Below are 16498 nucleotides of genomic sequence, written 5' to 3'. Positions count from 1 at the left end.
CTCTCTCTCTCTCTCTCTCTCTCTCTCTCTCTCTCTCTCTCTCTCTCTCATATACATGCAAGCAGCCTCTAGCTTTCCTCTCTGTGGACTATTGCTTTAAGCTGGCTCCTCCCACATACCATTGTTTAACTTTCCAGGAGATATTTAAGGAGCTGTAGCAATTTTGCTGGCTTTTATTCTGTGCAAACAGAAGGCTCAAGACCTGCTTGGTTGCATGAGTAGCAAGCTATGAGTTCTGTATCTCGGCGTGTAGCACTAAATGATGGTCACTTCATCCCTGCACTGGGGTTTGGAACCACTGTGCCTCATGAGGTAACAATTGTGTCTCAGTCTTAAGGGTTTATAGGAGAAGAGCTCAAGGATGTGCTTTTAGATTTGCTCCTGTTTGACTCTGTTTCGCAGGGTCTGCAGATGAGAGCTATTTATGTGTAGCAGAGAAGTCAGATGGGTTACTGGTCCTTGGAGACTTATCATGTGAACAATATTGTTTATTCTGGGCTCTGTTTCTCCTTCAGTTTCAGCCTGTTTGACAGTGAATGAAAAGTAATCAGTGCTACTGCTCTACTTTGAGTTTGACTACAGAAGGATTAGTTATTTCTGCAATTCAAATAACTACTCCTCTCAAGTAGACATAAGCCAGAAAAAAATATTTGTGGTAGAATTTACTAGAGTTGTGGTTTATGACACATGATCGATTGAGAAGCAGGGGCTGAGTCCACAATACACAATTCCAGACCTGTACTGAAAGAGAATTTTTTTTTCCTACTTTCACTTTAGGAACATTTACTTACAAAGAAAATAAAACACTATTTTTTGGGGTGAACTATACTTTAACAAAGCAACTCTTAATCCTCGCTCCATGTTCCTGTTCATGACATTTGAATCAAAATACAGCAGGAGGTTTTGGGAAAATGTTTTCATTCTGTTCTAGTCCTGTGATTACTTAGTGAGTGGCAAAGGCTAGCACTTTAAGCTTGAGTAGCAGTTTTCTCATGCAGAAGACATGATCATAGAGATATTTTGACCTCCTCTGGTAGGAATTCTCACTTCATAGTGTACATACTTGAAGGAGAGGCAAGGAGCAAAGATACTGCAGCAGCTGTTGTCTCCGTAAATCTGCAGGGGTCAGTATAGTGTTCAGAAGGGCAGGGCTGGCCTCAAGAGAGGCCACAGGGAAAACGGTTTAAACTGGAACTCAGTGTTTGAGCTCAGTGGTTAAGGACACTGGCTCCTCTTGCAGACGAACTGGGTTCAAGTCGCAGCACCCTCATGGTGGTTCCCAACTGTCTGTAACTCCTGGTCCAGGAGATTCTACATCCTCTGCTTGTCTTTGCTGGCAGCAGATGAAAAGGGATGCATAGACACATAAGATATAATAATTTTTTAAAAATGGAGCATTGTGAATTATACTATTCTAGGTATATTGAATACATTAGAGAAAACAATTCCTGAAAATTTTTGTAGGGTCCTTGATGAAATGAGTTTGATTGGTCCCCGGGGATCACATGGCAAAAAGAGAGAACCACTACTCATTGGATCTCCAGATGTACAACACACACACACACGCACACACACACAAATAATAAAAATATTAGAAAACTGTTATAATTCATCTGCATTCTTGTTATCTTCTTTGTTGGTAAGATGAATCAGATCCATGCTGTATTGAAAACAGACTCATTTTGGTTATATTTTCACAAGCCGAATTTCTTAAAATTATGGAACATACATGTAAATTAGGCATATAGAATAATATCTAAAGTACTGAATTTTTACCTTTAACTGAAAACAACAGTAACAGCAACAAAACGAGATGGTGACGTTAAAGCTGCCACATAAAAGACAAGGGTATTAGAGACAATTTTATTCAGTAGAGAAAATGTATGCTTTATTCCTAAGAATTTCTCCCACAATAGAACCAGAACAAATATTTATGTAAATAGATATTTCCATGTGACATTTGCTAGTTCATATAAGTCTTCTTAGTAATTCACAGCATTATTATTTCCTTTTATTTGTTTAAATACAACATTTTGAGTTCCATATAGTTTTAAGGTAGTGTCCTAAGTGCTTATATTTTGAAAGATTTATTTTAATTTCAGTGTGTGATTGTATGTATGTCTGTGTGAGGGTATGAGCATTTGGCCCTGAGGCCAGAAGGAGGCATGGTATCCCATGGAATTGGAGTTAAAGACAGTTGACAGGGATGCAGGGAAACCAGGCTTGGGGGTTAATGAGATATAGCCTCATTTTTTGTAAATTGTATAAATGCACATGCAGACCAAATTAACATATGACATAGCATCAGTCTGAATCTAGCTCTTCTTGTATTGCGAAGCTGCTCAGAGTCGGTAAATAAAACAATATCAGTCAAGCTAAAACATAACTCATTTTTTAGGCTCTACTAACAATGATCTAACGCAAAAGATACATTGAAAATGACTTCTAACCACACTTCTTCATGAAACCAATGGTAAAAATGCATCTTGGTGCATCACTCAACAAAACATGATGCTTTTTTATTAGCTCCTGTTTATGCCAGTCATGCATGAGATAGGTTTTCAACAGACTGTGAATGCCAAATATTGAAGAATGTTGTTAGCACCCAGCTACCCTTTTTTTCTGATTCTGAATCAATAGATAAAGGACTCTGATTGTGACTCAAAGGTTTGAGCTTTCTGAGTAAAGGGACATTTTGTTAAATATTACTATCAAGTTGACTTCAATATGTGATGATTTTATGAGTAGCTATGGTTATTTTATTGTCCTCTTACAACTTATTCTACATGAAAGAGTCTTGGGCTTGAATGCTGACATCAAATATCACTGACATCAAATGTCATTGGACACTTGTATTTTTTGGTGTTGATATAATTGGAGAATGATTTGTATGTCTTATAGAATTGAAAATAATTATCCCTGGAAAAAGAAAGGGGGGCTATAAGGCATTATATAACCTTTGTAATTTCATTGAATATCATTTGAAATTCTTATATAGAATAGTTTCCTGTTTTTTTCTTTATAATACCTGTGTGTGTGTGCGTGTGTGTGTGTGTACATATGCATGTGGCATGAGGAGGACAGAGATCAACCTTGAGTGTTGTTCTCCTAATGTTATCCTGATGTTATCCTTGAGTGTTGTTATTCTGGTGTTATTGTTTATTTGGGCTAAGTTATTGTTTCGCTGGCCTAGTACTCACCAGGGAGGCTAAGTTGGGCTGATAGATCTGCCTGCCTCTGCTTCTTCAGCACCTCGATTACAAACATGTACACTACACCCAGTGCTTTTTACATGAATTTTGAGGGTCCACCTCAGGATTTTATCTTGTACAGCAAGCATTTTACTGACTGAAGCATTTGCCTAGTCCTAAAGAATATTTTAAAACATGCATTTAAACATGGAATATTAAAACCAAGAATAAGACACACCTAAATAGAGGTATGGGCTTTTCAAGGGAAAACCACCCATTATCATCTTTGTAATAGCCATATATATTTAAGTGAAGTTCTTATCCTCAAAGGGTTAATAATAAATGAGTTCATGGAGTGGATTCTGAAAGGCACATGGCAGGGTCACAGTTAATAAGGTGAATCTATTTCACAAGGATCTATGAAACAGGACATCTCTACTGTAGACAAAGTTTGAGATGCCTAGGAATTATGTGGGAAAGGAAACAATGTCCTCTACAAGGTCATATACATGTCTGGACTTAATCCAATTTTATTGCTATTTAACACAACATAACTGAATATGAATATGCCATCATAGCACATGTTGCTAACTGTTATGGCATTCTTGATTTTCAGCTGGTAAAAGGCTGACTCCAGGGTGAGAGGCTCCTTTTTCTTCCTGTATCCCATCTCCATAAGTTGTCCTATATTTCTGTACTGCCTCAGTTGAGCCTGTGAGTCCTTTGATCTAATGACTGCATTGGGAGATACTACTCAGGACTGAGAATGTTTGTGGAGGATGCTCACCTCTAGGGCTGATTGGAAGAGACCCAGGGAAATTGTAATAAGTTTGTCCCTATACATACATAGCAACCCCAAGACAAGAGAAATTGATTCACTGGAAAACAATTGACTGTGTCTGAAATATCTTTCATTACACAGATACTATTTTTGTCTGCTTCTTTAGGTTCCTAAGGATGAAATTATCAAAGCTACTAAAATAGCTATAGATACTGGGTTCCGCCATTTTGACTCCGCTTATTTGTACCAAATAGAAGAGGAAGTGGGCCAGGCCATTAGAAGCAAGATTGAAGATGGCACTGTGAAGAGAGAAGATATATTCTATACTTCAAAGGTATTTTTGTCTATGGGATGCTTGTGGACATATTTAATGTGATAGAACTGAAGAGACAGTTTGTGTTTGGATCAATACCTGTTTCATACATCATTATTAAATGCTACAAGGTTTATTCACACACATTCATGTATTCAAGCTAGGATCAAAAATAGATAAATATGTCTTTGTTACCACTGTAGAGTCCAAATGTATAACTTCCATGTAAATATACTGAGTCTCTGGTCAAAGCAGAGTGGTTCATCATGAAAAGTACAGTCAGACAGAACTCAACCATGACCCAACCGTGACCACTGCTAAGGAACTGAAGGAGAATTTGAGAATCAACAGTAGAAGGGGATTGTAGGTTATAATTCTCCTTGGTACCTTTACCGGGTATTCTTTGGAACTTCTTTCAAGTTAATTCAGGTAGAAGAGCAATGAAAACCAGAGTCTTTCTCAGCACTATCACCAGACTTGCTCAGAAGACAGATGGTCTAGTGGACAAATGCAGGTGTTTGCACAATGCCCTAGAGCATACTGAGCTTCCTTGCTGAGGAGCCTGAAAAGGAGGAGACAGCTTGCCTGAGCCATTTATTAGGCAGGTGGAGGCATTCCCCCCAGGAAAGTAAACAAAGTTCTGTGGGGACAGAGTTCACACAGCAGGCTAGTATGTCAAAATGCAGGCTACAGGAGCCATAGCTCAAATCTTAAAGGGACTAAGAGACAGTTTATTCTGGAGCTATTTGGAGTACCCATGTCTTAGGAACCCCAAATTCTATGTTCCAACATAGAAGCAGTTTTGTGGAGGATTTTATATTTTTACAGAACAAAGAAAGTCACAAATCAATGTACATTTAAAACACATTGATGGGTACCTCAGAGAGACAGGTACAGTGAGATGGGGGTGTTTTCTGTAGACTCAAGATGCAATTGATGACCTTCTTAGATTTTGGATTGGTGGAAGCTAGTAGTTCCCCTAAGTTGATATAGTCTCAAAACATTTCCTTAATCTATTAGTCACAAGATGTTAGTTCTCACACAGAGATGACAAGGACGGGCTGTTTCAGAGGGCTACACTAGATAAGATAATTAACCTTCAATCATGTAACATTCCAACCTCTCCGCAGCGCTGAAAGTTCTAAACAGTCAGGCAGTCTGAAGGAGTTTCTGTTCACAGAAAGGATAGCTGAAGTGTGTTCAGTTAAGTTCAGCACACACGAACATTGCTCCACTATGGCTTTTCTACAACCTTCAGCTATGTATAGTGAATGAATAATAGCTCTTCCCTGTGTATTTGAATGCATGAGTGACTTAGACCAAGCCTGCGTGTTACTTTGAAAACTGAGCATTATTATTAGAGAAAACAACTCTATCTCTTAAATATTCCATTCCATGTTCACTAGATAACTGACAATAACCTAACATATAAGGATGTTCAAGTGAAATAGCTCAGTGGTAGGGTATTGGACTACACACCCAGGGAAGTTTACATGTGAAAAACCATGGAAAAGGAAGTAAAGCAGGAAGGCTGTTTGTAAGTATAGAAAGATGCCTCCATGTTAGATAGAGTAACCCAAACAAAGTGGATGAACTCTGCCGTTAAAATCTTATTCTTTAACGTTGGCAGCTTTGGAGCACTTTCCATCGACCTGAATTGGTCCAATCTTGCTTGGAAAAGACACTGAAGAACGCTCAATTGGACTATGTTGATCTTTACATTATTCATTTCCCAATGGCTTTGCAGGTGAGCAATTGCTATGTTTAAAATTATCTCACTAGTTATGCCGCTGTAACCAACAGTTACATGGCAATTTGAGATTTATGTTCTTGAGTGAATGTATAAACAAATTATCAATCTAATGAAAATCCTAAACAGTAACCCCTAAGTCACATTTCCTAACATGATTTTTTGAAGCCTTGAAACTATGCTTCCTGTTTGTGGAAGAAAATAATTTAGCTGTTGTAGTGGGAAATATTAAAAAATCGGTACCATTCTGAGCTATTCCCTGCTACTCTCGCTCTCTGCCCATGGTCTCGCCACCTCTAGGCTAGCCCCATGCAGTGACCAACCATGGTTCTCTTGCTGAGGATTCTGTTTACCTTCCCAGCCATCCACCTTCTGTGGTCAGTGGTCCCAAATCCCCTTAACCCAGTAAATCAAAACTCTAGAAACTCATAATTAATCAGTCAGATTTATATATCAATAAATTCTCAATTCACAAGATGCCTACACAATAATTTCAGAGCCAATAGAGAAAAAATATAAATTGCCTATCTAGATAAGACAAATTGTCTTGTAATTATCCATCCCTTATATCATATTCATAGCTACTTGTGTCTATTTAAAGCCACACGGAATCTGGATCATCCTGTTCTTACCCCATCTTCCTTCCTTCTCCTCTATCTCTGTCCCTCAATCTCTTAGCTCCACCTGCTTTTTCCCTGTCCAATCACAGGTTTCTTGTTGTATTAATATTTAAATTGATTGGACAGGGGAAATTCTGCTATAAGCTGTTGTCTGCATTAGAAACTTGGAAAAAAACCCTCTAGCTACATTCAAGGCATAGTTCTCATTTTGGTCTCTCTGTCTGTGTGTGTGTGTGTGTGTGTGTGTGTGTGTGTGTGTATGTGTGTGTATGTGTGTGTATGTGTGTGTATGTGTATGTGTTTGTGTATATGCAGCTGGACATGTGTGTGATTGCACATTATGTGTGTGTGCTTATGCACATGAAAGACAGAATATATCCATTATATGTTCTTTGGATGCCATCCACAATTTATTTGAGACAAGGTCTTTCATTGGCCTAGAATTCTGAATAGGCTAGACTCACTAGCCAAGTTGCCCAGGAGTCCACCTGTCTCCACCTTTCAATCTCCATGGGATTGCAAATGTGCACCACTACACCCGGATTTAATTTTTTTTTTTGTTTGTTGTTTTATGTAAGGTTTTGAGTTTAAACTCAGGTCATTAGGCTTTCAAGTCAAATATTTTACCCTCTGGGCCATCTCTTCAGTCCGCCTTAGTCCTTGGAAGGTGTTTACATGCAATTGTGGAGATTAATCAAACTGTCATACATATGCTTCACACTGAGATTACATCATCTCTCATAACTGCGCTCTGAGAGCAGATCTGGTGGTACACATCCTGGGTGGCTGTCTTCATCAGTTTTAGCTGTCAATTTGACAGTGCCCAAAGTCATCTGAGGGAGTTTCAGTTGGGGAATTGTTCAGATCACGTTTGCAGGAGGGCGTGTCTTTGAGAAATGGTCTTGATTATGGGTTGATGGGAGAGGGCCCACTCCACTCTGGGAAGTGCCTCTGCGGGTGGTCCTGGCCTGAATAAGGAAGTTAACTGATGACTGGGGAGGGAAGCAAATGGGTATGCAGCATTCCTCCATCTTTAATGCTTCAGTTTTTTGTTTTCTTGTTTTTTTTTTGAATCTCAGTCCTGCCTTCCCTCAATGATGGGTCATGATGTAGAAGTGTAAGACATTAAGTAAACCCAATTGTTTACCTCTTCAGTTGTTTTCAGTCATGGTGTTTATCTCAGAAACAGAATGCAAACTAGAACATCTGGTTCTCATACTACCAGCCCTTGGAGATTTGGCTAATATCATTTCTTTTCATAGCTTCACGATGGGGTTTTGTAGATGGCACTTAGCCCATAACTGTGTTATGCAGAACTCTCGCTATAAAATTATCAAAATCTTAAGCTGGTTTGTGCAGTGGAGGCCATTATGTTACATAACCAGGAAGTCTAAGCCATGATGACTACGTTTAAAGGTATGAAGTAGCATAAGCTTCAGAAATATTTTCTCTATCTCCCAGCTCTACAGCATGTTTATCTAGTTGGGGGCTTTCATTTGCTATTGGTAGAAAATATGGACTTGTGGCAATTCAAGAGTCATGGTTTAGTAAAACTTGAGAGCTATTCTGGTTTTCTAATACCCACATTAATCCTGAAAAGAAAGTCTGACTGATGTCCCAGTTTAATTGTGCATGACTTTACACAATCATATATATGTCCACTAGGATAAGGGACTGTTTTGCTCAAATCACTAACATAATCCATTATTAAGAGATATAAGGTCTATATAAATACCTGATTTACCAAAAAGATAGAGATTTTTCTTATAGGGAAATATAGGGACTGAAATAATAACAAAAACCATACAAGACACTATTAGGACATAGGAGAAAAGCATTTCTAATCATATGGAAAATATAAACGATTAGAGAATGTCAATCTTCAAAGAGTAGTCCCTTGTCATTCCAAATGCAAAGAATCTAAAATAATGTGCTACTTACTCAGGAAGGCTTCCTAGGCCAGACTTTGAAGGACTAGACAATGTAGTTAAATATGATAACCTGACTTCAGAGATGTCTCTAAAATGAATGATTCTATTCCAGCCTGGAGATAAATTATTTCCAAGAGACAAACATGACAAACTGTTGGCTGACGAAGTGAATCTCTGTGACACATGGGAGGTGAGTCCTTGGAGTAAAGAACCCAGAAGGAGACACTGGGAGAGAGTATCAGGTATGACAGCCACCTGTGAGAACGGAATGTACCTGGTTTGATCTAGAATTCTCTAACTTTCGCAAGTGGTGCTATTGGGGATGCTGGAGGAATTTATTGTTGAAAATACTAGGGGAGAAGAACTGAGGTTAGGAGTCTCTTTCCAACCACATTTTGTAATGTCAGCTATTTCTTAAGGACATAGGAATCCTTTTTTTTTTTTTTGCATCCTTTTCCTTTATCCTTTATTTTCTCCACCAGTTCTTTGCCTCTAGACTGTCAGAGCCAGCAGTTCCCTCAGCATTGCTTGAAAGCATTAAAACCACTTCTTGGAACAACTGCACAATTTACCCTCCACCCTCTCTTCCTCTTTAGGCCATGGAGAAGTGTAAGGATGCAGGGCTGGCCAAGTCCATTGGGGTGTCCAACTTTAACCGTAGACAGCTGGAGATGATCCTGAACAAGCCAGGGCTCAAGTACAAGCCTGTGTGCAACCAGGTGAGCCATTTCCACCTCTTGACCTTTTATGCCTAATTTTGTTCTTCCTGTACTATTGATTTGTTGTCTAGTCCTGCTCATTTAACTTTTATGGGATGAAAATTCTAAGAATGGAGTCTCTTTTAGAGGACATAGAAGTCCCTTCATTATACTTCTGCTTGAGAAAGACAGTGGAATGCTTGGGGCTACCACCCAGCTAATTGGATATAAGAGAAGAGGGAAACACTGCTAAAAAGGCATGACTTCAGAGATCAAGTTGCTTTTCTTGTCCGTCTATGAGATTAGATTGGAGGAAGAAAGATGCCATGGAGGGAAGTATGCACAGGAAGAAAGGTCTTGGAAACACAGTGAGGGCAGGAAACAGTGATAAGGTCCAAGTAAAGATCAATCGCACAACCACGAATGTTAGATGGCTGTGCCCTTGGTCCTGATGCATCCATCTTCAGTTGTATTAACCAGAGCCACAGCTACAGGAAAATTAACTGGCAGCTATCAAGTTCATGCACATTTGTTAGATATCTTATCTGGTTATGATGAAGTCATATTGGGAAATTTTGGATAGATCACTTTGAGCTGATCTTACGATTGACTGTATGCATCATACTTGATTCCTTCCTGCTTTCTAACAGCAAATGAACTGTTTAAACACACACACACACGCACACGCACACGCACACACACACACACGCACACACACGCACACACACACACACACACCTGCTTGTATCTGGAGGTCAGGGGATTGTAGGAATTGGTTGGTTCTCTCTTTCCAACATGTGGGTCACAGGATTTGAAATCAGCACTTGATGGCAAGAACTTTAATCTGCTAAGTCGTTGTACCATTATCTATATAAGATAATGTAAATCATTAGTAGTTTGCCTTTGAATACCGATATTCTGACTAAAGCATTAAACTGAAGATCAGCATGAGCAAATGGATTTGTATACTCTCTTTTCTCCTCTGTATTGTGATGGACTTATGAACTTCTTACATTAATATGAATGCTATCAAATGGACACATTTGTCTTCACACATGCCATTATGAGCATTTGGCCAAATTCTTTCCTCTATTGTAATTTACTGTACATGTCTGCAATAATCCTTTTCTTTCTCCCACTTTGGAACCTGCCAAGCCTAAACAAATATGTTTAGTTTGGTAGCAATTTTCTAGATCTAACTCTCAACTGACTTAGAGTGGTAAGTATTTAAATTTCTGAGAAGATCTGAGATGATATTCACTAGTAAAAGATTATTTAGCATCTAAGAAATGACCCATAGAATTGTTTCTTTTTGGGTGTATATTTAGAAAAAAAAACTTCCTACAAGAAAGACATATTAAATTCATTTTGTTAAAGTGATTGCTACTTAGTGTTGTTTGTTTTTCATTTTAAATTTCATATTTGACTTTTTAAGAATTCAAATTTTCTCATTTTGGTGTTTTCATTTCGTATTAATACAAAGCTTCATAAAAACTAACTGTCTTTTATCAGGTAGAATGTCATCTTTATCTCAACCAGAGCAAAATGCTGGACTATTGTAAGTCAAAAGACATCATCCTGGTTTCCTACTGCACATTGGGAAGTTCACGAGACAAAATATGGTCAGTACCAAAGAACAACAGCGTATCTCAAGCATTGTTTTTGAAATACATTTAGTCCTATAACAATTTCTAGATCTGACTCTCAATGGACTTAGAGTGACTGGCATTTAAATTTCTGATAACATCTGAGATAATATTAGCTCTACTGGCCCAGGGGAGAACAGTAGTCTGGATACCTGTTTTGTAAGCCTCCTAACACAAATTTCAGGAGTTCAGCATTCTCTTACTTTCCATTCTAGGGTGGATCAGAAAAGTCCAGTTCTCTTAGATGATCCAGTTCTTTGTGCCATGGCAAATAAGTACAAGCAAACACCAGCACTGATTGCCATTCGTTACCAGTTGCAGCGTGGGATTGTGGCCCTGACCAGGAGTTTCAATGAGAAGCGGATCAAAGAGCTCATGCAGGTGATGACAGGGCTATAGGACTTGAAGCATTTGTAGAATATCTGTCTTAGTTAGGGTTGCTACTGGTGTCATGAAACATCATGACCAAACACAATTTATGGAGTAAAGCGTTTGTTTTATACTTCCACATCACAGTTCACTATCAAAGAAAGTCAAGACAGGAACTCAAACAGGGCAGGAACCTGGAGGCAACAATCGATGCAGAGGCCATTGGGGAACACTGCTTACTGGATTGTTTCTCATGGCTTTCTCAGCCTGCTTTCTTATAGAACCCAGGACCACTGGTCCAGGGATGAGATCACCCACAATGGGCTAGGGCCAATCACTAATTAAGAAGATAAATTACAACTAGATCTTATGGAGGGATTTTCTCAGGTGAAGTTCCCCCCCTTTAGATAACTCTAGCTTGTGTCGTGCTTGACATAAGACTAGCCAGTACACATACTTAACATGGGTCCTCCATGATCTCTCAGAATATTTCTGTGCTTTTTCAGGAGTCAGTTTTTCTTTCCATCATGGATTCCAGGCATTGTGTACAGGTTTTATGGCTTTTATTTGCTGAACCATTTTGCTGGCCTGGGCTGAGTTTTGCCATGTCTGTTCTGTCCACTCTTACATTTGCGAGAGAGTGAGGCTTCTATGTCAGTTGGGCTGTTGTCAGTACTGACTAAGCTTTCCTAAATATAGTTGTCTTTTTATTCTTTAACTAACTAGCTTAGGCTGCATCTATAGGGTTATTTAAAATCTCTCTCTCTCTCTCTCTCTCTCTCTCTCTCTCTCTCTCTCTTTCTCTTTCTGTGCCCCCCCCCCGCAGGTGTGTGTGTGTGTGTGTGTGTGTGTGTGTATGGACATGGTATGGTATTTGTCATGGATGTCAGACAATCTTGGATGTCAGTTTTCAGCTTGCTTGATACAGAATCCCTTTTGTGCAAGGCTGACATTGGGTTAATTGGATGTCATAATTTGGCTTCTGTCACTGGCATGACAAAAAAATGACCAAAAGCAACTTGGGAGCAGAAAGGGTTTATTTGGCTTATACTTCAACAGCACAGTGCATCTTATCCTTAAAAGTTTTATCAGCTGTTCAGATACTGGTTTCCAACATATTTTATACTAGTACTATATATTCATAAGATCATTAGTCTGAATATGTTGGGAGCTAGTGATTTTCCATGTTTAATCTCCCTAATTTAGATAAGATGTTTTGAAGCCAATTCCTATGCGCTTTGTTGATGACTTCATTAGCATTTGACAATTTATAAATTAAACTATATAAAACTAACTTTGTCATTGTATTACTAATGGGATATAGGCATCTCTGTCCGTACATCTTACTAAACTGTATTGTTAAAATTCAGTTTTTAATATATTTTTTCAGTATTCTAAGTTCATTATCTCTGTTTGTTCTCTAGTTTTTCTTTGGCTTGTAGTCATGTGGTTTCAATCTCTTGTATAAGAACATGAATTTATTTCTTTTCCACTTGTTATTCTTTAATAATTTGAATGTTTTGTTTGATATCTTCAAGATATTTGGGACATGTCCCCTGTGTTTTCAATATTGCCACTACAACACTCTGTTGAATTCACTTGGATTTTCCAGACTAGCAATATGTAGCAATATGTAATATAAAAACAGTAAAATTTCCTCTTCTGTGATAGGCTTTTGAATTCCAGTTGGCTTCAGAGGACATGAAAGTCCTGGATGGCTTGAACAGAAATTTAAGATACAATACGGCAAATTAGTAAGTAACTTTGGTCATTACATTGCTTCAATTTGGTTTTTTGTTTTGTTTTATTTATTTATTTATTTTTTTGAGTAGGATTGTAATGTGTTAAAAGTTACCTTACCGCAATATTCGTAAGACAAAGACTAGTGTGAGTTGGGAATGAGCTGCTCCGGGAGTTTTTATGGATTATCTCCAGAGCTCTGTTCAGTGGTGGAACTAGGGTCAGTTTTTCTCACCTGTGCCCCTCTGCGCAGTCTCAAGTCACTGGACTTCTGGATAACACAATGCCTTCATTAGAACCAAACCTCTGTGTAGGTTTTTGTCTTCTACAGCTATGTCATGGGAATATACTTTGCCATATAGAAAAATTAAATGTTTCAAAAAGAAAGCTGATGACACCTGCTCCTGCCTATCTCAGAGTTTTTCTGTTAACTGGATCGAAGCTATTGTCTTCAATGTCATTGTTCTAGTTATCTCTTATCTCTTTCATATGGAATGGTTAATTACACCTTGAAAATTGATGTTTTTAATTGATTTGGGCCTCTCAATTCCTCTTGCTTCACATATGTTCAGCACCCAAAGCTACATTTATATGAAAACCAGCTGATCTTTGTGAGGTGAATAGAATCTATTGTTTTACATTTCAGACACACAGAGATCTCATTGAAGAGAACATCTTAGATTAGTGAGATAAGAAATCAAAGGAAGATCTTGGAGAGATTCCCATTGTTGGAAAAATTTGAATCCAACAGATGGTTTCTAGTCTTCCTTCCTGCTGTAAGGCTGTGGGAACTGACCAAAGACATACCCTATAAATAAGGGTAGGCAGGGGTATTTCTTCTGCTCATGGGAATTTAAATTCACAATAGAAATGATAGAATGTACATGAAGTGAGAGTAGCCTGATGGAAAATTATATGTGCTTAAAAGTAGCGGATACAGCATTAATAATCTTTAGATTTGTACAGAGGACAGACAGACAAGAATTAAATACAGACTATAATGCAAAAATAGAATGGCAAGCAGAGAGGAATTATTCCTATCTTTTAAGAATGATTGTTGTCAATTATATTTTGTGTCACTAGTAAAGTATGACTATCACCAAATTTCAAAATATGCTTCTAGAGTAAAGAACTTAAAATTCTTAAACTGGGCATGGTGGTACACAACTCTAACCCTAACACTAGGTGATAGGCAAGACAATCACAAGCTCAAGGTCATTGTCAGCTATATATGAGTTTGAGGCCAGCCTGGGTTATGTGAGACCCTGTCTATAAAATTGAAAAAATTTCCATTTATAAACTTAACATATTAAGTACCTGTGTTAGTTAGGGTTGCTATTGCTGTGAGGACACAGCATGACCTAAGAAACTTGAGAGGGAAAATGTTTATTGAACTAGGCTTTAGTACTGACCAACATTTAGACTTAGCTTCGTTAAAATAAGAAACCAATTTCTTACATTATGCATTCTTTTTTCTAATTTTAGTTTTGAGGAACATCCCAATCATCCATTTACCGATGAATATTAACATGGTGGCCTTCGTCAGCATTTCTATCAGAAGATCTGTTTATGCATTGTGATATGAGAGATATCTTGGATACTGGTGATTGAACATATCCCTTCTCATCAGACCACTGTATCTGTTAATTCAGAGTCAGCTGGAGCAATGTCCACAGAGCCATATTTTTGTCACATTCTGAAATGAAACATCAAGTTGCTTTTCTTAGTCTTCTGTTTTTAAAGATCCATTAATTTCATTTTACATATGAATGTTTTACCTACATGTACGTATGCCCTATGAATGTCTATGTCCATGCATGGAAGAAGAGTATTATAGGTCACTTGGAACTGGAGTTATAGATGTTGTGAGTCACCATGTAGGTGTTGGGAGCCAAATCTAAGTCTTCTGTGAGAGCAGCAAGTGCCTTTAAATTCTGAGCCATCTGATTAGGTCTCACCCTAAAGATTCTTGCCTACTACTATTTCTGTGACCCCAATGTTTTGTTTTCTTCTGACTTCTGACATCAACCTGATTTTTCTAGAAGTCTTGGGCATGAAGTGGGAGTTGAGGACAGTCATTGCAAAGGCGTTTCTGAATGGGATTTGAAGGAATTTTCAACATTCAGGGAATTAATTGTTAGCAGTTATTGAAAAGTCTATTCCTCATGTCCTTTGAGGAAGAAGAAAATACTCCATAGCTCTTCCCCTTTTCTTAGTGTCGAGGTAAGGCACATATGGCAGGAGTGAAGAGACCAACAGCCCAAGAACCAGAGCTCCAAGAGTCTGGAGAGTAAGTTCTCCTTGTGGGAAGGTTGGGAGGTTGGTAAGAAGAGAACTAACCTAAAACCTATTAACCTATTATTATGACTCAGATGTGGGGAGGTTGAGAAGAAAGCTGAATATGTCTCTGCTTGGGAAATATATCACCTTTTTTTGGTAATTACATGTGACAAGTAAAAGGAAAATCTATACATTTCACCCAAGACAGACTTCTAGACTTGATATTTATATTTTCAAGGGTTTCAGAAGTTGTGTTATTGATTTATGGCAAGAAAAAACAATTCACATAAGTGTAAACTGGATGTTCGTCAAGTTTTCTCAGACTTAAAGATCGGTTTTATGAAATTTGATCTTATATGTTTATAGATAAATGTGTTAGACTTACAAAATATCTCAAAGTTACTAAATTGTGTAGTCAAATTAATATTAAAAGAACATATTTGATGAGACAAATTGTTTAAATTTTCAAAAATTATTAGAAATACTGTATTTGAATCAGCAGTGTTTTAAAGGTTGTTAACTTTTAGTGATATCTTTTGTGCAAAGAATAGCTTAAGAGAAATCAGAGAGAAAAAATCATATGTTTATAGAAGATTCAGAAGAATGAGGAGGTAAATATTATTTAGGATGCAGTTGGATTTATATATTTCATTAATAAATGCCTCAATTAGAACTTTTTGCAGTAGTTTCCCATTATATTCCCCTGAATGATGTGGTGCTTGCTATGTAGACCAGAATGTTCTGGAACTCACAGAAATTCACCCAGAGATCCCTGCCTCTAGAATGCTCAGATTAAAGACATACAGTACTGATATATATCTATTTGATGGCTCTTAGAGAAAAGGGAAAAATTACCAAAAAGCAATAAAATTACTAGTTACTTATTGATAATTCTTATAAAATATGAATGAATAACACAAAATTCTATTAAATTTATTGAAATTTGCTGATACAATGAAACTATCATGTTTTTATTAACAAATTTAATAACATTATACATGTTATATCAGGGAATATGAAATGTCTTGAGGTGTATTAAACAACAGATTAAAAACTAGACACTTATATCATGATCACAGACTCAATGTCAGTGAGGTCAATAAATCAGTTCTAAGCCAACCAAAGTTTCCAATGCAATATCAAACACATGCTTAGACTTACTCTTTTGTGGAAGTTGAT

The 16498-nt window shown here is 37.7% G+C and overlaps 1 protein-coding gene across 1 annotated transcript; it reads left to right on the top strand.

Moving 5' to 3' along the window:
• The first annotated feature begins 180 nt into the window (after positions 1–180).
• Positions 181–16274, top strand: LOC114623147 (3-alpha-hydroxysteroid dehydrogenase). Its single transcript, XM_028769828.1, has 9 exons — positions 181–312; positions 4139–4306; positions 5916–6032; positions 8699–8776; positions 9183–9305; positions 10797–10906; positions 11146–11311; positions 12971–13053; positions 14525–16274. The coding sequence occupies exons 1-9, from the start codon at positions 229–231 to the stop codon at positions 14565–14567; spliced, it is 972 nt and encodes a 323-aa protein (XP_028625661.1). The 5' UTR covers positions 181–228; the 3' UTR covers positions 14568–16274.
• Positions 16275–16498: the final 224 nt, after the last annotated feature.

The sequence above is a fragment of the Grammomys surdaster genome, unplaced genomic scaffold (genome assembly GCF_004785775.1).
Source record: "Grammomys surdaster isolate TR1022 unplaced genomic scaffold, NIH_TR_1.0 194, whole genome shotgun sequence".
Taxonomy (NCBI): Eukaryota; Metazoa; Chordata; class Mammalia; order Rodentia; family Muridae; genus Grammomys; species Grammomys surdaster.
This window is presented reverse-complemented; position numbering and strand designations above follow the sequence as displayed.

Excerpts from the sequence above, each read along its gene's own strand:
- LOC114623147 (XM_028769828.1), top strand. The coding sequence starts at position 229 with ATGAGTTCTGTATCTCGGCGTGTAGCACTAAATGATGGTCACTTCATC. Across the intron at positions 313-4,138 it reads GAACCACTGTGCCTCATGAG|GTTCCTAAGGATGAAATTAT; the intron begins GTAACAATTGTG and ends CTGCTTCTTTAG. Across the intron at positions 13,054-14,524 it reads AGATACAATACGGCAAATTA|TTTTGAGGAACATCCCAATC; the intron begins GTAAGTAACTTT and ends TTCTAATTTTAG.